Here is a 25715-nt window from a genome sequence, read left to right as displayed (position 1 = left end):
ACAGACGACATTCCTGACGACACAAGGAGACCTGTTGTGTCCCCACTTAAAAGTCCTTATACGAAGTGTATAATTTTGCTTTGTTATTATCATTGTTTTCGCTTCGTACGGACGCAAACCAAAGTCAGCATACTTTGGCCTTGCTCGTACACCTCCTGGTTCGTATGGCTATTAATATGTTTTACGAATGTGGGTCAAAGGAAGGGTATATCGGGTGAGGTGTTTACCATTAAAGTCTGAGTACAGGTCAGGACACTTAATTTACAAAAACATTATAAACACGAACAAACTTTCAAATAATACACCACATGATATATTAACATGCATTTGTGTTTTATGCAAACCAATCTGGATTTAATACCTGTGAGTTTGAAAAGTCTAGGAACACTTGATATAGTGTACTCGTTTGTACATTAGCTCGGATTTCATTCAGCGCGCCGTTATGGTACCCTAGTTTGTAATGAATAGTTTCAAATTTGTTTACCTTCAAAATGATTACCGTGTTAAGTCGCCTGTGTAGGTATTACAAGCTGTGCGCATAATACGCTTGAGGAATCTCTAGTTCATAATAGAAAATATAAGGATAATAATATTTCGTTATATTTAGGGAGGTTAACATTTTTTTTGTAATATTATTATGGCTGAGGTTGGGAATCAACGCGTCGTGATGGTGTGTGTAGATGCAAGTGACCATGCAGAAAAAGCCTTTGATTGTAAGTATCTACTATTTTCATTTTGTTAATTACAAGTAATTTTTCATGAATTAAATATTCCAAGATAACAGTAGTGAGTAAAGGAATGTCAACTGGCAGGAGAAGGTTATTAATCATTCGTGTTTAAACGGATACACCGTCTACAAAAGCCGTTTGCACACGAATAAAGTTGATGTGCATATCTTTGTTAGAAGTATACCATGCCTGTTTACACTGCAAATCATAACTTATGCCACTCAATTATTTCACTCTAAAATTCCTTTTTTGTAATAACTAGAACATTGATATAATAGGAGTAGTCACCAAGTCAAGTATGCTACTATTTTGCTTGTTTGCAGTCTATGCTTCCGAAAGATCTTTTCATGGATTTTATCTATCTTTAATAAATCTTTGTTTACAAAAAAAAATGTGTTCCATTTAGACAAGTTAGAAGGTACAATTTGATTGGAATGCATGAACTTCTAGATTGCCATTCAGAAGGCATGACTTTTTTCCCGTTACAACAGAGGCCGATCTTCGGCTACTTCACAGTTATAAAATGGCTACTTCACAATTCAAAAATGACCACAATCGATAAAATAATATTTATCGACCGTTCTTCGCGTTTACCTTTCCGAATTCGTCATACCGGGAATTATCCTCTCTATCTTTCTTCACGCAGATGTGATATTATATGCGCCGTACCGAAATTGCGGCTAAACCCAATGGTCACATACCCCTAAATAGTATTCCCTATATATTCTATATAAAAATGACATTCTTTAAAGAGCTGCCAAACATAGCTAGACCCATTTCAGAGAACAGATCCTTATCTCATTTTAAGTAGGTGTCATGTATCTTCTAAGAGAAATTTCTCTTGTCACATTTGCTTACTGTAAAATCACATCAAAATCACATTGCTGTGACCTGGAAGTACTACACATACTAAAAAAGACTTTCACTTCACCAAATACAACCTCCTCTCCCATTCTTTCTACCAAAATGTCAAAATACATTCACAATGAGATTTAAACAAAAACCAGCTTTAATTTAGACCTCTGTGGCCATGCCAAGTAAATAATTAGTGTTCAAAAACATGTCCGCCATTACCTAAACCAATTTGCTCCCACGCTGGTTCCTTTTACCATAGTTAGGCCAAAACATTTTCAAATGATAAAAGATTGCTTCATAACTTCTGAACTGATCCAAAAGCCTAGACAACGCCATGCGGAATAATTCTAATGCAAAATATGTCTATCAGTGTAACAGAAATTTAGCCAATATTGCTCTTTTATTCCATTATTCTAAGCAAAACAACGCTCTAACACTACAAGGAGAATCGCACTTGTTTTTCCCAATCACGGTAAAAAGGCTACAGCTTCTTCACAATATAATTGGTGCAAATAATATTTAGTAGATGCACTTTTACATGGATGCACTGTTACATGAGCTTGATACTGAAAACGCCATACGCATGTACAGAATTTCATTTCATGAACTGTTAGAATAAGTCGCACCATTTATGGAATAATTAGGTTTTCCTATATCCCTTAGTTCTTGTTTATGAAAATATTCATTGGTTTCCTTAATAAATTTTCACAAAATGCTTAGGAATTTCATCCTACAGTGACAATAAATCAAAACCTGAATGTGTGGGCTGCACTCCAAGTTTTCTAGTTTCAGCTTCAGTTTTATTTAAAAACTTACTTCTCAGTAGTGAACAATGATAAATAACTGATCTACCCGGGAATTGAAAGATACATGCGATGGGTGCTGTTGGCATGCGGATGTTCGGCCATATCTTTTTTGGTTGAAAAATGATATAGCGTGAAACGAAGGTCACCGAGAAATGCAGCACTGCCGACTTAAATAGACCTTGATTCTGTTAATATACATGTAGTAAATAGATGCTGGATTTATTTATGGGTCCTGGACTATCTACTGATGTTTTTATCATAACATCATTATTTGCGAATTATTTTACAGACATTCTCACAGTGTTCCATTGCGAGTAACGGTAGTTTCTCTTCTTCGACCTGTTGGTTGGCAAGGGTGACAGTGTGATAACACGAAGCTAAAAGTATTGCCTTAACAGGACATCGTACATTCTCTGTTCTTGATGTCTTTTTTGTTTGTTTTGTTTGTTTGTTTTTAGTTTTCGTTTTTTTACTAAACCACTAAACTTGTCAACGAAATCATAATAATGAAAAAAGCGAAACAGCTGAAAGTGATATTTCCTTAATACGGTACGTAACAAAAAACTGTAAATTGATTTTATCGTAAAGGTACAACCAGCGTTATTGGAATAAAACATAATGGGCTAAAATCAAATTATTGTGTTCTATCTATACATCGTTTTTGAATTTGAAAGATATGAAAGAAATATAGGGCGAAACCGCACAGCGGAACGAATGAGTTAGTGGAAATCTATCGCTGAATGGATGAATAGATACTCAAGGCCAAATATTGCCAATAACAAAAACAAGTTTCACGTAGGCTATACACCAGCAGGTTGAAATAAGTGTCATTATAAACATGAAGACACATGTTCACTTCATTATATTTAAATAGTTTGCAACATTTCTTTGTGTCGTTTTTAGCTCGACTATTCGAAGAATAGGGGAGCTATCCTACTCGCCCCGGCATCGGCGTTAGCGTGAGCGTGAGCGTCACACAAAAAATGTTAAAGTTTGCGTACCACCCCAAATATTGTCTAAGTCCATTGAGATATTGCTTTGATATTTTGCATACTTGTTTACCATCATGACCCCAGTTTGTAAAAAGGAGGAGGCAACTCTATCAAGCATTTTGACTGAATTATGGCCCCTTTTCGACTTGGAATAAATGTTAAAGTTTGCGTACCACCCCAAATATCTTCATAGTCCATTGAGATATTGCTTTGATATTTTGCATACTTGTTTACCATCATGAAACCAGTCTGTAAAAAAGAGGAGGCAATTCTATCAAGCATTTTAACTGAATTATGGCCCCTTTTCGACTTAGAATAAATATTAAAGTTTGCGTACCACCCCAAATATTTTCTAAGTCCATTGAGATATTGCTTTGATATTTTGCATACTTGTTAACCATCCTGACCCCAGTCTGTCAAAAGGAGGAGGCAGTTCTATCAAGCATTTTGACTGAATAATGGCCCCTTTTCGACTTAGAATAAATATAAAAGTTTGCGTACCACCCCAAATATTTTCTAAGTCCATTGAGATATTGCTTTGATATTTTGCATACTTGTTAACCATCCTGACCCCAGTCTGTCAAAAGGAGGAGGCAACTCTATCAAGCATTTTGACTGAATTATGGCTCCTTTTCGAATTGGAATAAATGTTAAAGTTTGCGTACCACCCCAAATATTTTCGAAGTCCATCGGTTTATCTTCAAAAGAAAGAAAGAATGAAAATGTTAATAATACATCATAATTAATTATTTATGACATATGTGTACATAGCAGGATAACACGACGCAACGGCACGACGTTATTATCGCGTTATTTAAGAAATATTCTAACACGATCCGATTCATTTTCCTATTAAACAAAGAAGGCTGAAAACAGTGAATTATTATACAACAATTCACTGTTTTGACGTCACAATAATTACGTCATGGCGTCAAACGGCATAGCGCGCGCTGGAAAAGAAACCGATTGAAAACGGGCAAATATTTAATGAATGCCGTCAAGAATGTACTTTAAAATTTTTAGTAAAGTGTTAGAATCGAAATAATATACCTCATTTAGTGATTTGCTCTTGAATAAAATCATTGTTTGTCGTTCAGATGCGTATTAGATCTATTATATCACTCAACTGTGTGGCATCCCTGGCAGAAAACCCTCTTCCAATAAACTTGAACGAGTCCAAAGGTCAGCAGCTAGGTATGTTATGAACGACTACAACTATACAAGCAGTGTAACTGAGATGTTGAAATCCTTAGAATGGAAAACACTCCAGTATCGTAGGTTAAACTGTTCATTACTTTTGTTTTACAAAGTAAGGACCCAGACCGTTGCAACTGACCAAGGTTACTTGATCCCCATTAGAAATCTGAACTACTTGGATCCCTTATTCCAGCACTCAATACTTTGCTAACTCTTATTTCCCTATAACGATCCGTGTCTGGAACTCCCTCCCCACATCAGTCAAAGCTAGCCCCAGCCTCAGTATCTTTACAGAGAGACTGGCGGCAGTCACTGTGTAATTCTTCCATTCTGTCCTATTTTAACTGTAGCATACTGTCCTTTTATCTTTTACTTTTAATACTGTAATATACTAAATTTCTTTAACAACTGTCTCTCTGACAGCGCCGACCAGTCATAATCGGAAACTGATTGTTGATTGTACTGATGTAGACTCGGGCTGCGCCTTCGTGATATAATTCCTTTGCATCTGAACTCCAAACAATGATTTATTCAGCGACAAATCACTCAATTAGATATATGATTTCTTAAACATATCTCATCCAGTGATTTGTTGTTGAATAAAATCATTGTTTGGAGTTCAGATGCGAAGGAATTAGGCACAACCGAATCAAGCGGCCAGACATTAGCACACTACCTCTAATCGAAGCAAGGACACTACCTCTGAACACTTGCTACTGAAGCAAACAGCCAGAATTGAGCAGTTTGCCTCTGAACATTTGTCACGGAAGCAAACGGCCAGCATTCAGCTCACTTCCTCTGAACAGTTGCAACTGAAGCAAACAGCCAGAATTTAGCAGTTTGCCTCTGAATGTTTGTCACTGAAGCAAACGGTCAGCATTCAGTTCACTTAATCTGAACACTTGCTACTGAAGCAAACAGCCAGAATTGAGCAGTTTGCCTCTGTAGCAAATGGCCAGCAGTGAGCATACTACCTTTGAACACTTACCACTTGAGAAAACGACCAGAACTAAGAATATTACCTCTACATACCTGCTTTTTAACAAAACGACCAGAACTGAGCACTGTATCTCTGAACACTTGCCACAGACAAACGACAAGAGCTGAGCATATTTCCTCTGAACTTGTACCACTGAAGCAAACGGCCAGCACTGAGTACACTTTCTCTGAACATGTACCACTGAAGCAAACTATCAGCATTGAGTACACTTTCTCTTAACATTTGTCACTGAAGCAAACGGCCAGCATTGAGTACACTTTCTCTGAACATTTACAACTGAAGCAAACGGCCAGCATTGAGAACACTTTCTCTGAACATGTACCACTGAAGCAAACGACCAGCATTGAGTACACATTCTCTGTACATGTACCACTGAAGCAAACGGCCAGCACTGAGTACACTTTCTCTGAACATGTAGCACTGAAGCAAACTACCAGCACTGAATACACTTTCTCTGAACATTTACAACTGAAGCAAACGACCAGCATTGAGAACACTTTCTCTGAACATGTACCACTGAAGCAAACGACCAGCATTGAGTACACATTCTCTGTACATGTACCACTGAAACAAACGGCCAGCATTGAGTACATTTTCTCTGAACATGTACCACTGAAGCAAACTATCAGCATTGAGTACACTTTCTCTTAACATTTACCACTGAAGCAAACGGCCAGTACTTAGAACACTATCGCTGAACAGTTGCTACTGAATCAGACGACCAGCTTTGAGTACACATTCTCCGAACATGTACCACTGAAGCAAACGACCAGCATTGAGTGCACTTTCTCTAAACATGTACCACTGAAGCAAACGACCAGCATTGAGTACACTTTCTCTGAACATGTACCACTGAAGCAAACGGCCAGCATTGAGTACACTTTCTCTGAACATGTACCACTTAGGCAAACGATCAGCATTGAGTACACTTTCTCTGAACGTGTACCACTGAGGCAAACGATCAACATTGAGTACACTTTCTATGAACGTGTACCACTGAGGCAAACGATCAGCACTGAGGCAAACGATCAGCATTGAGTACACTTTCTCTGAACGTGTATCACTGAGGCAAACGATCAGCATTGAGTACACTTTCTCTGAGCATGTACCACTGAGGCAAACGACCAGCATTGAGTACACTTTCTCTGAACATGTACCACTGAGGCAAACGATCAGCATTGCGTAAACTTTCTCTGAACATATAGCACTGAAGCAAACTACCAGCATTGAGTACACTTTCTCTGAACATGTAGCACTGAAGCAAACTACCAGCATTGAGTACACTTTCCCTGAACATGAACCACTGAAGCAAACTACAAGCATTGAGAACACTTTCTCTGAACATGTAGCACTGAAGCAAACTACCAGCATTGAGTACACTTTCTCTGAACGTGTACCACTGAACCACTGAAGCAAACTACCAGCATTGAGTACACTTTCTCTGAACGTGTACCACTGAAGCAAACTACCAGCATTGAGTACACTTTCTCTGAACGTGTACCACTGAGGCAAACTATCAGCATTGAGTACACTTTCTCTGAACGTGTACCACTGAGGCAAACGATCGGCATTGAGTACACTTTCTCTGAACGTGTACCACTGAGGCAAACGATCGGCATTGAGTACACTTTCTCTGAACGTTTACCACTGAGGCAAACGATCGGCATTGAGTACACTTTCTCTGAACGTGTACCACTGAAGCAAACGATCAGCATTGTGTACACTTTCTCTGAACATGTACCACTGAAGCAAACGGCCAGCATTGAGTACACTTTCTCTGAACATGTACCACTGAGGCAAACGATCAGCATTGAGTACACTTCCTCTGAACATGTACCACTGAGGCAAACGATCAGCATTGAGTACACTTCCTCTGAACATGTACCACTGAAGCAAACTACCAGCACTGAGTACACTTTCCCTGACCATGTAGCACTGAAGCAAACTACCAGCACTGAGTACACTTTCCCTGACCATGTAGCACTGAAGCAAACTACCAGCATTGAGAACACATTCCCTGAACATGAACCACTGAAGCAAACTACCAGCATTGAGAACACTTTCTCTGAACATGAACCACTGAAACAAACTACCAGCATTGAGTACACTTTCCCTGAACATGAACCACTGAAACAAACTACCAGCATTGAGAACACTTTCTCTGACCATGTAGCACTGAAGCTAACTACCAGCACTGAGTACACTTTCCCTGACCATGTAGCACTGAAGCAAACTACCAGCATTGAGTACACTTTCCCTGAACATGAACCACTGAAGCAAACTACCAGCACTGAGTACACTTTCTCTGAACATGTAGCACTGAAGCAAATGACCAGCATTGAGTACACTTTCCCTGAACATGAACCACTGAAGCAAACTACCAGCATTGAGTACACTTTCTCTGAACATGTACCACTGAAGCAAACGGCCAGAACTGAGCACACTTTCTCTGAACATTTGCTACTGAAGCAAACGGCCAGAAATGAGCACACTTCCTCTGCACATTTGCCACTGAAGCAAACGGCCAGAAATGAGCACACTTCCTGTGAACATTTGTCACTGAAGCAAACGGCCAGAACTGAGCACACTTACTCTGAACATTTGTCATTGAATCAAACAACAGAACTGAGCACACTTCCTCTGAACATTTGTCACTGAAGCAACCGAATAGAACTGAGCACACTTCCTCTGAACATTTGTCACTGAAGCAAACGGCCATAATTGAGCACACTTCCTCTGTACATTTGTCACTGAAGTAAACGAACAGAACTGAGCACACGTCCTCTGAATATTTGTCACTGAATCAAACGGCCAGAACTGAGCACAATTCCTCTGAACATTTGTCACTGAATCAAACGGCCAGAACTGAGCACAATTCCTCTGAACATTTGTCATTGAAGCAAACGGGCAGAACTGAGCACAATTCCTCTGAACATTTGTCACTGAATCAAACGGACAGAACTGAGCACAATTCCTGTGAACATTTGTCACTGAAGCAAACGGCCAGAACTGAGCACACTTCCTCCGAACATTTGCCACTGAAGCAAACGAACAGAACTGAGCACACTTCCTCCGAACATTTGCCACTGAAGCAAACGAACAGAACTGAGCACACTTCCTCCGAACATTTGCCACTGAAGCAAACGAACAGAAATGAGCACACTTCCTGTGAACGTTTGTCACTGAAGCAAACGAACAGAACTGAGCACACTTCCTCCGAAAATTTATCCCTGAAGCAAACGGCCAGAATTGAGCACTCTATCTCTGAACTTTTATTACTAAAGCAAACGGCAAAAATTGAGCACACTTCCTCTAAACATTTGTCACTGAAGCAAACGGCCAGAACTGAGCACACTGTCTCTGAACTTTTATCGTTAAAGCAAACGGCCAGAACTGAGCACACTACCTTTTAACATTTATCGCTGAAGCAAGCCACCAGAATTGAACACATAACATCCGAACACATACAGCTGAAGCATACGGCCCAAACTGAGCTTACCACTTCTCACCATTTGTCAATGAAGCAAACGGTCAGCATTGAGCGCACTACATCTGAACACTTGCCAGTAAACGGCTAGAATTGAGCACTTTACTTTTGAAAATCAAACTCGTTGAACTCTTTGATTTTACTAAACTGAATGTTTTTATTAAATCAAGATATGCTTTCATACCATGCAAATGGAGTAAGTTAATGAATAGAAATAAAGTATAAATTCGCAGTCATGAATATTGATTCGACTCGCGTTATACCTATCACAGTATGGTTCACATCACATATACAATATGTGTTCATACATCTGATTTCAACACAAGAAAATCTGTTATCGAATACAGCATGAATTCGCTACCTTTGCAAATGTAGTTTCCATTTGTAATTTACGCGATTGATTGATATCAAAGGACTCAAGGTCTTTAGGGTTGTTTGCAGCACATGAGCTGCCAAACGAATTTGTAGAATGTGTTGTACATATCTTTTCTCAGTTTAATGAAAGCACTTGCTTAATATACAGAATGTTGAAACATGAATTTGGTCGTCTGTACAGAAGCTGTAATTCTCCATCAAATTGTAAAATAGGTAAAACAGGAAACATCTTTGCGGTTTAACATGCAATAGTGCAAGAAAGATTTTGGACCGAATTATGTCTCTTGTTGGTGACTTATACATAGACCCCAGTACGTATTATTTTTATCTTTATGTTGAATATGTCTCGTGCATTTAAGTGGTTGATACAACGTCCTCTCGTTGATCTTTACGTATCAAAAAGAAATATAAGACTACTGTAAGGATGGAAGTATTTACTTGTTGGATTGCAAGCTATACAGAAAGTTTTATACACCTGTTCGTTTACATCAAAGATATTCATTTCTCGTCTTTCACTAAGATATTCATTCACATGTTGTAAACCTCTTCAAATGTATTTATCTGTACTTATTATGTAAATCAATTGTTTATGCAGAGTTACAAGCATAATTGAATGTCATGGAGTATCTGTCCATTGTTGAAAGAACTCCAAAGAATTTTTGACTCCCTTTTTGGTTTATCATGCCAGAGTGCATTACCTAGTTGACAAGTATGATACATAAACTTTAAATAGTTTTGCTTTAACTTCGCTGTGCTCCGCTACTGCCAAGCAGACGAAGTATGGTACTGATAAGCTTTCTTACACTTCCAGTTTATGTCAAAGAAGTGATGAGAAAGACAGATTGTGTGGTATTGGCCCATGTACCGGAAATATACAACTTAGACTGGGCAAGTAAGTTATCTACTTTTTAGGGTTTTTTTTAATTAGCTAATTTCATAGCCTGGTAATATAGTAATAGTGCACTTTTGAATTCATTTCTATTATCTTTTTGGAACACCAACGATTTCATTCTTGACTCAAACTAAACCGTCAATTACAGCGACTAACCCACACATCCTGTGTGAGATCTTAAAAAAAAACTCTTTATGAGGCATATGTGATGTTCTAACAATGAATGTTTATCATTTTTATCGAATTCTGATGAAAATCGTTGAATCGTTGATTTCTTAATTAATTTAAATTAAAAACATTCGTCTACAATTTCTGATACCGGTAAGGGTTTCCGATCACTGAGCACCTTACAGACAGCGCGTGACAGTGAAAGAAAATAATTATAACACCAAACATGATAATCTAGAGCGCACACGTATAGGTGTCGCACAGGGTCATGTCTTTTTTGAAATAGCAACAAAACAATAACATAAAACGAAGTCAGTACTACGTTTACGATGCAGTCAGTGATTCCTCGTTGGACGAGCGGGTACGGAATTCGTATTATACTTTTTCGTCGGGAGTTAGATTCCAAACCCCGTCAAAAATTGTTTTTAAAGTTAATTTCTTTTTCTTCAATACGATTCAACGAAGTCAAAACGAGTTAGTTAATCGAGTTCTAACTTGTACACTAACATATATGTCACTATTGACGCGGTATTTTGTTTAAATACACCCCGCCTTTAATAAGAGGTTAATATACGGCTTGATTGTGCCTTGGGGGCCTCCGTGGCCGAGTGGTAAATGTCGCTGACTTCAAATCACTTGCCCCTCATCGATGTGGGTTCGAGCCTCACTCGGGGCGTTGAATTCTTCATGTGAGGAAGCCTTCTAGCTGGCTTACGGAAGGTCGGTTGTTCTACCCAGGTACCCGCTCGTGATGAAATAATGCACGGAGGGGCACCATCAAAGCTGGAAAGTCGCCATATGACCTATAATTGTCGGTGTTAAACCCAACAAAGTAGAGTAAAGTAAAACGCTTTAAATACATACAATCATTGTAATCCACGCCTCTGTCTTAAATTTGATGTCAGGCATTTGTTTACATCTGTTTGATATAGTGGACGCAACTTGACCCCGACGGTTGACCTTTGCATTATAATACATAATAAGGCACAACCTATTATTAAAAAGGAGTGTACGTAAAACACGAGCTGCACGAGAAAAAGGAAATATAATTTTTTGTAAATATAAATTAGTGTATTGGAAAGTTTTAAATGATCAAATGAAAGTATATATACTTTGATACTGCACTGTATACAAACTAATTCCATATAAATAAACACGGCTACCCTAAACACCCTTGATTTCTATAATGAAATAACCGATATGAATAATCAGCCTAAGGTCAACCATCGCGGTCAAGTTGCGTCTACTATATTTGACTCAGATTGTTTACGTTCTAAAAGCAAGCGTCTGAACAGTTTGCAAAATACATCATGCGTATACATTACTTACATGTTAGAATTGTTGCTGTCGTCTGCATTCATTATACATGACTCATGCCCGGGTACGGATGTATTTGAAGGGAGAGGGCACCAGTTTAGAACAAATACATCGCCGGCGAGGTGCATAGCACCGAGAGGGAGTAGGTACGGGAGGGGCCCTTTGTGCGTGTTGCAGGGAAGAGTCTCCCCTGGAAGTGTTCCATATACAGGTGTGAAACGGGGGTCTCTGGTGTATTTTTGGTCTAATTGTTGAGGTACTGGAGGGGTACTTCTCTCATTTAGGGTAGATTTTGAAACACAGGTTTGAAATGCTTGACTTTAGTGCATTTTTTTTGTCTTAATTTTGAGGTAAGATAGGTGATATCCCAAGCATTTTAGGTGGGGTCGGGGGGCGGGGGGGGATATATGAAGGGTACTCCCCTCATTTTTTTTTGGGGGGTGCAGGGTGGAGGGGGGGGGGGGGGGTCATTTGGTTCTCTCCCTGGGAATTTTTGAAACAGAGGTATGAAATGGCGGCTTTTTTGAGAAAATATTATTTCTTTGCCAAAATAGTTGGGTGCAACTTTGATGATTACAGGTCACTTCTCAGCCAAGGTGGGGGGAGGGTCACGGACCCCCATGGCCCGGTCCTGGATCCGGGCCTGTGACTTTTGAGTGTCACGATTGCGATGCGCACAAGATTTAACTTATTTAACTGAACGGTTGGTTGGAACCTTTCTTTCTTTGTCTCAGTTAAGATAAAAAGTAATCATTTATTACAAGAAAATATAGTTGTTATATATTTCAGTATTTAAAAAACAAAACATTCTGATATTTTTTCAGGCCCTAAAGTTGTAGGTCAACTTTTAAAAGAGGAATCAGCCAAAGTTACTGCTTTGGAAGAAAGGTACATTGCGAAACTGTCAGCTTTGGAGGTGAGTATCAATGGCGGTAAGTTATTCCGCCTTTACGACCAGTGCAGACCAAGATACAGCCTGCACTTCCGGGCAGGCTGATCATGGTCTGCACTTTTCGCCATTCCGTCAGTATCTTTTTTGGCAAGCACCCGTTTCAACAGTTATTGGTACTGTCCAAACTGAAAGGTGGACAAGTTCATTATAGAAATTTAGCAAGATAAAGATTAAGAGTCAAGTGCGATTTATTTTGGATTCTATTAAGTACTGCAGTAGTGCATAGTTCACTGAACGCGTGGTACACTTTTCTAAGGGGCAGATACTGTCAAGTTAATTTCAGTAATACGAGATTCATCATATGCAACTTGTAAGCTACTAAATATTTGGACAGGAATAATGTCATAGTCAGTAGCAATTGATGCACCGTAAGCAAAGAATAACTGGTGACAAATCTGTCAGATGTAAAAAAGCTATTAAGGCATATAAAAGAGAAAAAATGTTTTTTGGCAGGTAACTACGGAGCCCATGAAGTGACATTTGACACTTTTATATTACATTTTAGATATTACATTTTCCTTATATTTCGTATGATTTTGTTTTTGTTTTTTTTTTCAAATGTTATTTCTAAATTACAAAATTTAATTTGAATAATATTTCGTTTTTAAAAAATAAGACTTCGTATATTTTACGAAATAACTTTCGGTATTTACGAAATAAGATTTTGTATTTACAAAGAAATGATTTTTTTCTCGTAATTACTAAATATTTGTTTCCTTAAAAACAAAATCTTATTTCATAGAAACGAAAAACTATTTTGAACAAACGAAATGCACATGTCTTATTGACGAAATGTGAAGTACAGATAGAAAATAGCGAAATTGCGCAGAAACAAGTTATATTTAATTATAATCATAGCACAAAGCCGGATTCAAATTGTTCTCGGATAGCCCAGCACTTTTTGGCTTATATCACATAATTGACCAATGCTTGACATTTCAGTTGCATTTTCATGATTATGAAGTAACTACATTGCAGAATGTGTCATGGAAACTGAGATTATACACCACAACAACAATTAGGAATAATATTTTTCTTGAATCAAACATGAATCCCAATCTTCTTTTGAAATTCAGTATCCTTCAAAACAAGATGTGTGTCCATAGGACACAGGTTCCCCCACTCCTGTCACTGTACATAATTTTATGACTCAAGATAAAACAGTTTTAAGATGTTTGCAACTCAGACTTTTAAGAACTTTATGTTTCATTTTTATCTAAGTGAAGGACCATAACTCTGGCCAGGCTGAATAAAATCCCAAAGAGAACATCCGGTGCAAAACTTCATAGGCTATAAAACAATCCTCTAATGTTTTATGATTCTAGGTCAAGTACATTTTGGCATACATGCGGCACGAACTTTTTTTCTAAGTCAAGGGCCATAACTTTGGTCTTGCAAAGTGAAAAAACCCTCAGGTGCACAAATTAACTTGCTGGATAATATTCCTACATGGTTTCGTGACTCTATGTGACTTTTTAAAGATATATTCAACACAAGCACTTTATATGTATTTTTCACTTAGTCAAGGACTGGCTGATTGAAATCCCAAATAGAACACCAGGTGCTCAACTTAACATGCTATACATGTATAACAATCCCCTAATGTTTTATGACTCTAAGTCAAATACTTTTTTAGATACACGTGACTCAAATTTGTATCAAATTTATGCATATTTTCGACAATTAAGGGCCATAACTCTGGTCTGACTGACAAAACGCCAGAAACCCAAATGCACAACTTCATATGCTTAATACTATTCTTATGATATTTCTTGACCCTAGGTCATATACTTTCCGAGATATGTCCGATACAACTTTTATGTCTTTTTATTCCTATTTTTCACCAAGTCAAGGGCCACAACTATAGTCTGACCGAGTGATATCTCAAATAAAACCCAGACGCAACATCTTCACATGCTGAATTGTATTCCTGTAATGTTTCATAATACTGGGTTAAATACTTTTTTGAGATACATGCGACACAAATTTGGGCCCTTTTTATGCGTATTTTAATTCAGTCAATGACCATAACTCTGGTCAGACTGTGTGAGATCCAAATTAAAACCCCTGGTCACCTGGTGCCCAGCTTCCATGCTGGATAACAATCATAAGAGGTTTGATGACTCTGTCTCTTGAGATATGAACGAAACAAATTCGAACGGACGGACGGACAAGGACAACTCTAAAAGCCTCCCCTCCCCCAAAGAAAAGAAAGAAAATGAGCCGGAAAAAAATGGAAGCTACAGGTATTTAAAATGGATCCTGATGTGTGCTGCAGCCGTTGGAATTTTCCCTTTTATGTAATATAGACCAGCTACTTCGTACGTCTATGTCAATAACATTTCGTATTTAGTGAGAAAGATTACGTATTTATGAGGTAACATTTCGTTAATTTGAAAAAAAAAAGAATGTAGTATGTAAAAGAACAGTGTCGGGTGTCAGTTTAAAGGCTCCGTACTAAACGATATCTCATCTGTTTATATATCACCCTCCCGTAGTTTTTCAACGAAGTTCATCCTCATGGGCGCCAGTAAAACAACCCCAAGATTTATTAGAAATATTACATATGTTATAACAAGGAACGGTTGGGATTGAGCCTGCCACACCTCCGTTAACAGACTAACACCTGGTCTATTACATCGGCTCTGACTCCAAATGAACATGCGCTAACGCTCTTCTAGCATAAAACGCATAAAAAGTAATAAATGAATATAATGTTATTGTCTCATTAAATGTCCGTAAATGTGCGGGCATGTCTGCGTTACTCAATCACATTGATGTCATTTCATCTACATCTTTCACCCAACCGTCGATTTCCGACTATCACTAGGCGTTTGAAGTATCCCTGTTTGGGCCGTTTCTGCCACGGAACGCTCATACATGTATATGAAAAAGGTGTTTTAACAGCAAGTAAGTTCGAGAATGTCTCTGTTGACACACCTTTACTCTCTTGTTAAAGCACCCCCTAAAAGTGGCCAAAACAACAGTTTTATGCTAGAATGTTCTTAAATGCTTACGTAACTTTTTATTATAATGATACTTTATCACATGTTTGACGTCGCGGGAGTGAAATAAAGCCACAACATAAAACTGATAATACCCTATAGTGTATACAGCTTTGACGCCAAGTTATAGTTTAGGAGGCGTTGGTCAAATTCACTTGTTTATGATAGTAAAAAAGTAGAAATTTTGATGTTTCGGCAGGAAAAGCTGACATGTGATAAAAAGAATATTACAGTTGCGACTTTCCACATTGAATTTATTAAACTTGTTGAATAAAATAGATAAATGCTCGACAGAGCCTGGTATTTTATAATTTCATTCAACTCGTTTAATAAATTCAATATGAGAAGACACTCATGTAATATCATCTATATCTTTACTGCAATAACTACTAGTATATTTTAAATTAATGTATTTTAGATTCATAATGTCTTTGAAACTACCGGGCGATTTTGTTTTTAATAGCGACACGTTTGACACCACGCAATAAAGTAAGAACATAAGACAGTGTATTAAAACTAATTTCAATTATTAAAAAAACGACATCTTAAAGCTTTCAGGAAAATTTGAAACTGGAAAGGGAAAACCAGGGGAAGTTATCTGCGACCTTGCAAAAAAGGAGAACGCGAAATTGGTTGTCATAGGAACACGTGGACTTGGAAAATTAAAGAAGCTTTTTCTTGGTTCCGTCAGTGACCACGTCACCCACCATTCTCCCGTGCCAGTATTTGTCTACAGAGATATGGACAATTAGACGTTTGAACGCATATACATTATACTAACGCACATACATATACTAACGCACAATACTGTGAGATGATATAATGGCATTTTTGCATTGGCATTAATTACTTAAGAATGTAAGTCGGCATTCAGCTTTTTGAGACGTACGTCATACTAAAATCTTCAGATAAAATGAGTTAACTTGTAATTTGTCTTTTGAAATCAAGCAATGTTGTTGTTGTTTTCTCTTTACTCCAGTGAAACACCAGTTTATAAAGACAATCTATGAAGCACAACCAAAACATAATTGTCCATTTCGATCAAACATTTGGTATATCGTGCTTTTTATGTACATGATTTTTTTCCACTTATTTTGTATACATGCTGTATGTAAGTAAATGCTGTAATCGGATATTGTTTCTTTTATAATCGGTCAGTTTTATACGCATATGTTTGATAATAAAATAAAATATACATAAAACAAGAAAAAATTGTTTTCAATTGTAATGCAAATGTCACTTGAGGTACAGATGAGATCCCATTGTGTGTATGTGAATGTGTACTTGAAGTGAATTTCTTGTTTAGTGTCTTTATATTGGCTTGCTACACGTAATTATACACAGTTTTATACATGCAATTTAAATGTTCGCCCAGTATTCCAGAAGCCCGCTGGTGCGAAGCCCTTGATACTTCTACGAAACACTGCGGCAATACGTTCACACTATCAGGCGCTAAAGTCTGTCTCATCTCATTTCGGACCTCAACTTTCGGCTGATATGAAGAAATGAAATGAAAAGGAATCAAAAGATACAAAGCATTTTTTTTGTGAAATAAAAAAGTCGCCCTCGGGAGTTTCAACTGTTTATGCAGCAATCGTCTGGTTTTCCCGTGCGGGTAAATTTTATTTTCTCTACGTCTACTTCTGGTCGCCGTTGCCAAAGATTCTCTATTTTGGATATTTACGAGGCAGTTCACGTTATGTGATTCGAAAAAATACATACACAGTCCACATGGACTGTCTGCCTGTATGTCACAAAGTGTGTCCACGCAACTCCTCCGACAACATCGGGTAGATTTACACTAAACATCCAAAGAATGATCACTGCTAAGCCTAACTGTGCATATCTTAGGTAAATTCCGGTTCGGTGATTTTTAGCAGTTATGACCTTGTCAAATTTTATAATATTTTGGCAACTTATCTTACTCTAGTTATGCATATCATCGCCATGCTTTTGTTATGACCCTTGGTTTGACATATCTTACAGCGTTTACGCTACTTGCTGTGTTCCATTAGGCTGAATTTCACCAAATCTCATGAGTGATTTTTGTGAAGCATAATTAATTTGTGCATACCACCGTCATATTCTGATATAATGATTTTCAGCGGAGTCCTGACCATTGGTTTGTTAAATTTGATATTTGTGCTACTTCTCCAATACTAGTGGTTGGAATTCCATCAAACGTCATTAGAGTTATCATTGCCGAGCCTAGTTGTGTATATTGTTGGAATGTTATGACTCGGTGATTTTCCTTGGAGTTACGGTCCTTAATTTCTGGTATTTTAAATTCTTGCGTGGTTAGAGCCAAACGTTTTTTCTTGAGAAAAAAAAAATGTCAATTTTTTCATTCACTTAGTTTTATTCTCGTCCCGTAAAACGGCTTTGAGACTGAAATACATACAAAAAGGCAACGAGAAATTGCTAAAATAAAAATTAGAAAAAAATATACCTCGCCTGAAAGAATTCTGCCCATTTACAATTAATTATTACTTGTTACAACGTTGCTTTGATCATGCTTCCATTAATTCTTAAATCCTACAAATTAATGTCCATTTTTAAGTGGAAAATGCGTCATCCAAAAAGTGATCCAGCGACACAAATAATTTCTGGTAAATAACCGAACTATGTCTTAATATCACCAATTTTTTCTGCATAGACTTCCATTATAACATTTTGGCGTGTACGGCCTTCCATAAATCGAAACATGTATATCTAATCACATTTTTTCCAAGTACTATCTTAATTCTTGAAATTGGTAGACACATTAATTTTAAATGGCGGGAAAGCATGACAGGTTAATAAAGAAAATGACCGAACTGATACATACTGTTTTATGAATCAAATATTTGGACATTCAAATAATGAATCATTAGTGAAAATATTAATTGAGAAAAACTTTAGTTAAAGTGATACACATCCAATCAAAGAACAAAGCTTCTTAAAAGATATTATTTCAGGAATTATCATAAAGCAGTCATATTTTGACAAAGTTTGAATAAGGTATTCTTAACGCTGATAAAGACAGGTAGATACTGTTATTTCCTCCATAATATGAAGAGCACAACATACATTACATATTATACACAGGCAAACAAATTAAACATTAAATTCACAATACAATGCATGTATACTAAAATACTATATACAAAGAAGTACCCATCCCCAGTGAAAGCAACTATTTCATATATTTATATAATATTGCTTCAATCATTCCTACATCTGTAATGATAGTGACAGATATGTGAGACTGTATCTTTAATCTGGTTGCTGACCAATCATTTCACGAGGTTTAAGGTTTAGTAAAACGTTGTTAAATTACCGAACGATACTCGAAATTTCGAAAGTGATCGACAGTAGTTCTTAACCAAGGGAAACTGGTCGATCTGAGTCCCTTAGAATTATTGAGAGAAAAAAAACTGTAACAAAAAACCATACAACCCAAAGTAGCATAAGCTTGTGTACAGCAACCTTAACCCGAAACGAAATGGTAAGGCTCCTACAAGCTGGCGATGAAGATTATCAAAACCTCGTCTTGTTGAAGTGACAAAACAAATATTATATCATAACTATCGATATTTTCGAGCATTATTAGGAAAACATTTTACAAAACAGTTTTAGCAATGAGATATGCCGTAATTGACAACTGAGCTCGCCTAGAGTGCATAAATTAAATGCTACGAGCTGTATTCGTGGAGGTTTGCCCACAATATCATTGTATGCCTCTATACCAGCCCTGTCTATCATACACGACCATAGTTCATATCTCAGCGTATCCGTAGAATGGCAAAAACACAGTGCATGACTTATAACATCTTCAGTAAGTAATTTACAATTTCGACATTGCAAAGGATACGTTCTAGAAAAGACACGGCTGATAATAAAATTCATCTTCTCCATCAGAGGACGTAATTCTGGATTGGATTTACAGGTTGTAAGTAGACTGCAAGGATTATCCCGGTGTAACAAATGTGCAACTGCTGGTTCGCATGCAACTACGTCATTTAACCGTGCTTGTTTGCAAGTCCTCGAAACATTAGCTTCTAATGTTTTCTTCCAAGCATATTTACTTGGTAAATGACCGGTATTTTTGTAGCAACCTATAAATGTCTGGAATATAGCCTTTGTATTGTTGATCTATATTCATGTATCGGGTGAGTCGATTCACAAAAATATTCTTTGCTAGAAAGTTACATGGTAGAGAACACAACTGACCAAACAATGTAAGCTTCTTTTTATCTATCATCTGTTCAATAGATTCCATACTGATTGCACATAGTACATAGTTTGTATCTGTATTTATAGATAGTTTTTGTATGTATTTTAAACAAAATCTATGCGAAATCTCCAGTCGTGATATATCCGTTTGAGAATATGAGTTCCATAACTCGCACGCATACAGGGCTTTTGGCATTACCACAGATTTGTAAATGGTGCGCAGAGAAACCGCATTCAAACAGTACGGATCTAAACCACTACTTGTGACAGTGAGTAAAGTACCTCTGAGTTTGACTGCAGCTTCTTGCATCGAAGTCTGATTACTTAGATACTTTTCACATATAGTTCCCAAATGTACGTACTTTTTGGAATCCGTATTGGTTGTTTTTTTATGTTTTATTGACCATGTTGTTAGACGATTTAGTAGTACTTGAGAGTAAATTTTTGCAATAATATTTATTAAAGTTATGCCTCTATAATTTTTAGCATTTTCTACGTCACCACCTTTATGTATTGGTACAATAATTCCTGAACCCCATGCCTTAGGGTATTCACCTGTGAGAAATATTCGATTAAAAAGGGTAAGAATAAATTGAGAAGTTTCATGAAATGAACATTTATAAATTTCCGCTATTATTGTGTCTATGCCACTGCTTTTATTATTATTTTGTGAAAAGACTGTCTTCTCTATTTCTGACATGCTAATTTCTTTATCTAGATCTTCATCTATAATATTTTGGTCGTAGGGTGCATTTTCATTTATGGTATCTGTATTATACAAAGTTCTAAAATGTTCGTATAAGTCATTTGTCGTTAAAGTTTCTGCACTTTTACTATTTTTTGCATATTGTTGTCTGATTTATTTCAGAATTTACGAGGTTGGGTTTTACTCATCTTATTTAGATTGCTTTTTTTTCACGAAAATTATACCTTTTCTTTTGAATTCGTTTTATTTTATTATAATTATTTTTCGAATTTGTATACTCCGTACGTAACTGGTCACTGTTTTTATTTTTAACAAAAGGATTTCTAGCTTTTTTGAATAGAGCCCTGGCTACGTAACATTCGGTATTAAACCATGGTTTATTGGTAGAGCTATTATCCGTGACTCGCGTTTTACCAAACACAGCATGCGAGCACCCACTAAGAATATCGATAAAGGATTGTGCAATCATATTTATATCTTCATTTTGGTTAATTTTTTGAGTAAGGTTAGATATGTCATCTCTCTTTAATGCTATGTTTTCATGAAACTATAACACTTTTGTTTCATCAAATTTTAAAAAGGTTTCCTCAATAACTTGATTACGTAAGCAATTTTGTTTCATAACTGGAATGCTAAAATGTATTCCGCTATGATCAGAAAACTCGTTTGGGGGAATTATATTGAATTCAGAAATACAGTCAAAATGTAACAAAAGATAGTCAAAAAAACTGAAGAACCTAGTGGTAAATGAAACGTGTATTCACCAAGACAAAATTCAATTAGGCGTTTACTAATCCCCAATGATAACGTGATTCCCGCCGAAACGCGAGGACGAGTCTAATTCATGATAACTGATGAAATAACCATTCATAATGCTTGCACATTACTTGACACGCAATTATTAGTATTTCTTTCATTTCAAATATCCACTAACTATATGGCAACATAGCTCAGTTGGGTAAATTGCAGACAATAATTGGGTGGAAGCAGATCGTTTTGTGGGTTCGAATCCTCACCAGGGTTGTTTTTTTCAGATTTTTTTTTGTTTTCCTATTCGTTTTCATTTCGCTTCCGTTTTTTTTGTTTCTTTCTTTGATGGTTGTTGTCGAGCGCGCTTGCGATGAGTCGATATAGTCGCCACACCAATTTCGGTGTATGTGCGTGTGTAAGAAGCAGGTCCCTAGGTCCAAGGTCAAGGTCGCACTTAGAGGTCAAGGTGTGTGGCTCGACATTCTGCCGTGGGCTTACTTGTATTTCTATATAAATGTCTTGATATAACACACTAATATGTTCATTATTTGCATGCTTAGTGCATGCATTTAATCAATATCATCTTTGTTATGTAATAAACTATTCTATGCTACCATATCGCCTTTAAAGAACCTCTCTTCGTATTGTCACAGAGCTCATGAAGGAATCTTAATTTTTATGCAAAAGTGAAATAAAAATTAAAAAAAAAATAAATGTGGATGCTAAGTTTCGAACCCACACGGCAAAAGACCTGTTGTACATGGACTGTATGCTTTACCACTGAGCTAATTCGTAACTGCTGCAAAACCTGGAAATATTTAGATTGTAACGTGTTAGGAAAATGTTGAATTCCCTATGTTCCATTTTAATCTATTTATAGTCATGTTTGTAAATATCAAGTTATCGTTGGGGCATAGTATGTTTACACAATTTCTAGTGTTGTGTGTGTTTTTTTAAATGCCTAGATCCACTACTATATATGTTCAACATTTCATTCGAGTCATCTTTGTGCACATTTATATTATACATACCTAAAGTATCTATTTGCTATTAAAATTTTAAAGTGTGTTTTCCTATACAAGTCTATATAGACCATGTGACCCACCTGGTTCTTCAGTTTTATGGTCTTACTGCGAATATTGTGAAATATATACCTAGGGCTTTGATATTTGGTATGTAGCATCATATAGTGGGCCTCTACCAAGATTGTAGCCTCACATAATTTTAATAGACTGACAAAATTCAATTAGGCGTTTACATGGATTATCAATAACATTATCTCGGGAAACACTTTAAAAATCTTCTCGTCTGAAACCACAAGACCTAGGCTTTTGATATTTGGTATGTTGCATTGCCTAGTGGTCTACTACCAAAATTGTTTAAATTATTCCCCTTAGGTGAAAAGAGGCCCTGCCACGAGGTTCACTAGTTTTACATAGACATATATAGGATTTTTTTTTAAATCTTCTTGTCTTCCGCTATGATCAGAAAACTCGTTTGGGGGAATTATATTGAATTCAGAAATACAGTCAAAATTATCGTGTAGGACACCTCTTCACAATCTAAATGCCTACACAAGGATCAAGGTATTGGTGAATACACGTTTCATTTACATGATCCCCCTAAGCATACTTGATGTATGAGTTATGTAGGAAAAAATACTTCAGATATTATCAAATCATATTTCCAAGACTGTTTAATTATATTTTACCTGATGACCCAAAGTGATAAGGGTCACCCGACTGTGACCTTGACCTACTGACCTACTTTCTTGTTTTTTAAGATACAGCCTTGAAATTTGGATGGCATGTACAGTGTGCACACTAATCTTAAAACCGACTTTCAGTGACCATGAATATGACCTATTGACCTACTTTCTTGGTTTTGAAGCTTTAGCAAAGAAATTTGTTCAAGCAAGCAACTTCACTCAGGTGAGCGATATAGGGCCAGCATGGCCCTCTTGTTCAACTTAGCAGTTTTTGGTCAAGTTTTTGTATGTAAGCTGGTATCTCAGTACCCACTAGTTGGAATGGATTGAAACTCTAACACTTGATGAGATGCAATGTACAGGTTCCATAACTCTGTTTTGGATTTTTATAAAATTGTTCCCCTTTTCCCACTTACATTCATTCAATTGACAAGACTGTTGAATAGTCGATGTAAGTGGGAAAAGGGGAACTTTCATTTTTACATTCCGACTGATAGAAAAAACAGCAAACCTTGTAAGTACTTTGGATGCACACGGAATGAGACAACATGTTAATAAAGCCACTCACGTCGATGGACACATCCTGGTTGTTGTCATTACAAGAGATAAAGATGACATCGTGTCAAACATTGGAGTCACTGATCCAGGTCTGTCTGACAACTGCGGTAAGGTCGCTCGCGATCATTTTTCAGTGACTTTCAAAGCAAAGGCTGTCAGACCTCCACCAGTGAGAAAAATTGTTTCCTTTCGAAAACTTAGGGCAATTGATGTTGACTCATTCAAAGGGATCTTCTGAACTCAGAGTCCTTGAAAGCAATCATGCAAAAGACAGATATTGATGAGTTAGTTAACACATACAAACAAGAACTTACATCAATTACTGATAAGTATGCACCATTGCGCAGAAAAACCATTGTTCAGAGACCAACCTGTCCCTGGTATACACAAGAACTTCATGATGCTAAATATTTAAGGCGCAAGTTGGAACAGAAATGGCGCAAATCAAGACGGACAATAGACCACCAGCTTTACAGAGAACAGTGTGCAACAGTAAATAGGTTACTAAAAAGGGCAAAAATACATTTCTACTCGGATAAGGTAGAATCTTGCCAAAGAGATTCAAAGAGCCTTTTCAAAATCACAAAACATCTGTTAGGTGATACAAATGACATCACTTTACCGAAAGCTGCATCTTCCAAACAACTCGCACAAGACTTTAGTGACTTTTTCTTAAACAAAATAGACAATATACGGACAGACATAGCATCTTGTTTTGTATCTGACATTTCTGACGAAGCTGAAACACAACCACCAATTGAGGACTGCCTAAACAGTTTTACTCCAGCCACACCAGAAGAAGTAAAGAATATTATTCAGGCAACTCCATGTAAAACTACATCATGTACACAAAACCCGTTGGTTCAATCTGCAGAAGCCATGGACTGAATCATCACTTTTATGCCGATGACTCACAACTATACTTGTCGTTTAAGTCAAAAAATATTTCCTATCAAAATGAAGCCCTATCTCGAATTGAAATCTGTCTCAACGACATAGTCTCTTGGATGCATCAGAACATGCTGAAGCTCAATACTGACAAAACTGGGGTCATTTTGTTTCACACAAATCACACAAAAATACCCGAAGATATCTGCGTGAAAGTAGGACCCTCTCAGATTAAACCATCAATTTGTGTGAAGAATCTAGGTGCTAGAATGGATTCAAACATGGTCATGACACAGCATGTTAACTCTCTTTGTGGAACTAGTTATGCACAACTTCGGCAAATAGGCCACATCAGGCAGTACATCACAGCTGATGCTACCAAGTCTCTTGTGAACTCTCCGGTTACATCGAAAGTAGACTACTGTAACTCGCTGCTGTATGGACTTTCCAAAGACACACTGCAAAACTTCAGTGTGTACAAAACACAGCGGCCCGCATCATAACCAAGACTCCGCGATACGATCACACCACGCCGGTGTTAAAGGAGTTGCATTGAGTTCAAAATCTTGACACTCACATACAAAGCCATTCACAATGAATCTCCCAAGTTCATTGTCGATATGCTTGACATGTACAAGCCTCGTAGAGACTTAAGGTCGGCAAGTGGCCCTGTGTCTTTGGTTGTACCGAGGAGTCGAACAGTAAAGTATGGTGACGGAAGTTTCAAGCATGCAGCTCCAAAGCTTTGGAATGCCCTCCCAGCAAGCATCAGAGATTCAAGCTCACTGTCCGCATTTAAAAAATCTTTGAAAACGCATCTCTTTCACACATGTTATATAAAATAACAAAATTTGAAATACTGTTGAAAATGGCGTTAAACCCAAAACAAACCATGACAGGTTTGTTTCGTGTTGAGAAAGGGATTGCTCTCGTAATGTAATTTAACGTTGAACATATTTTATGGATACTCTTGTTTTAATTACTGTTCCTTTTAATCTTTTACCAATATATTTACATGTATGTATATGTATGTATGTGTTCTTTATGTTTTTGTAAAGCACTTTTGAACGTACAAATTTTGTATGAAAAGAGTGCTATATAAGTGTTGTATAATAA

The 25715-nt window shown here is 37.1% G+C and overlaps 1 protein-coding gene across 1 annotated transcript; it reads left to right on the top strand.

Annotated features, from left to right (window-relative positions):
• Nucleotides 1-236: 236 nt before the first annotated feature.
• Nucleotides 237-16986, top strand: LOC123528689 (universal stress protein Slr1101-like). Its single transcript, XM_045308617.2, has 4 exons — nt 237-713; nt 10252-10332; nt 12642-12733; nt 16326-16986. Exons 1-4 carry the CDS (start codon nt 638-640, stop codon nt 16524-16526), a joined length of 450 nt encoding a protein of 149 aa, XP_045164552.1. The 5' UTR covers nt 237-637; the 3' UTR covers nt 16527-16986.
• The last annotated feature ends 8729 nt before the right edge of the window (nt 16987-25715 follow it).

Source organism: Mercenaria mercenaria, chromosome 13 (genome assembly GCF_021730395.1).
Source record: "Mercenaria mercenaria strain notata chromosome 13, MADL_Memer_1, whole genome shotgun sequence".
In the NCBI taxonomy this organism is placed as follows: domain Eukaryota; kingdom Metazoa; phylum Mollusca; class Bivalvia; order Venerida; family Veneridae; genus Mercenaria; species Mercenaria mercenaria.
Note: the sequence above shows the minus strand (reverse complement) of the source record. Positions and strands in the feature narration are given on the sequence as shown.

Bases quoted from the DNA above. Each gene is read 5' to 3' on its own strand.
- LOC123528689 (XM_045308617.2), top strand. From the start codon at position 638: ATGGCTGAGGTTGGGAATCAACGCGTCGTGATGGTGTGTGTAGATGCA. The intron at 714-10,251 runs GTAAGTATCTAC...TTACACTTCCAG, and splicing joins TGCAGAAAAAGCCTTTGATT to TTTATGTCAAAGAAGTGATG. The intron at 12,734-16,325 runs GTGAGTATCAAT...GACATCTTAAAG, and splicing joins CGAAACTGTCAGCTTTGGAG to CTTTCAGGAAAATTTGAAAC.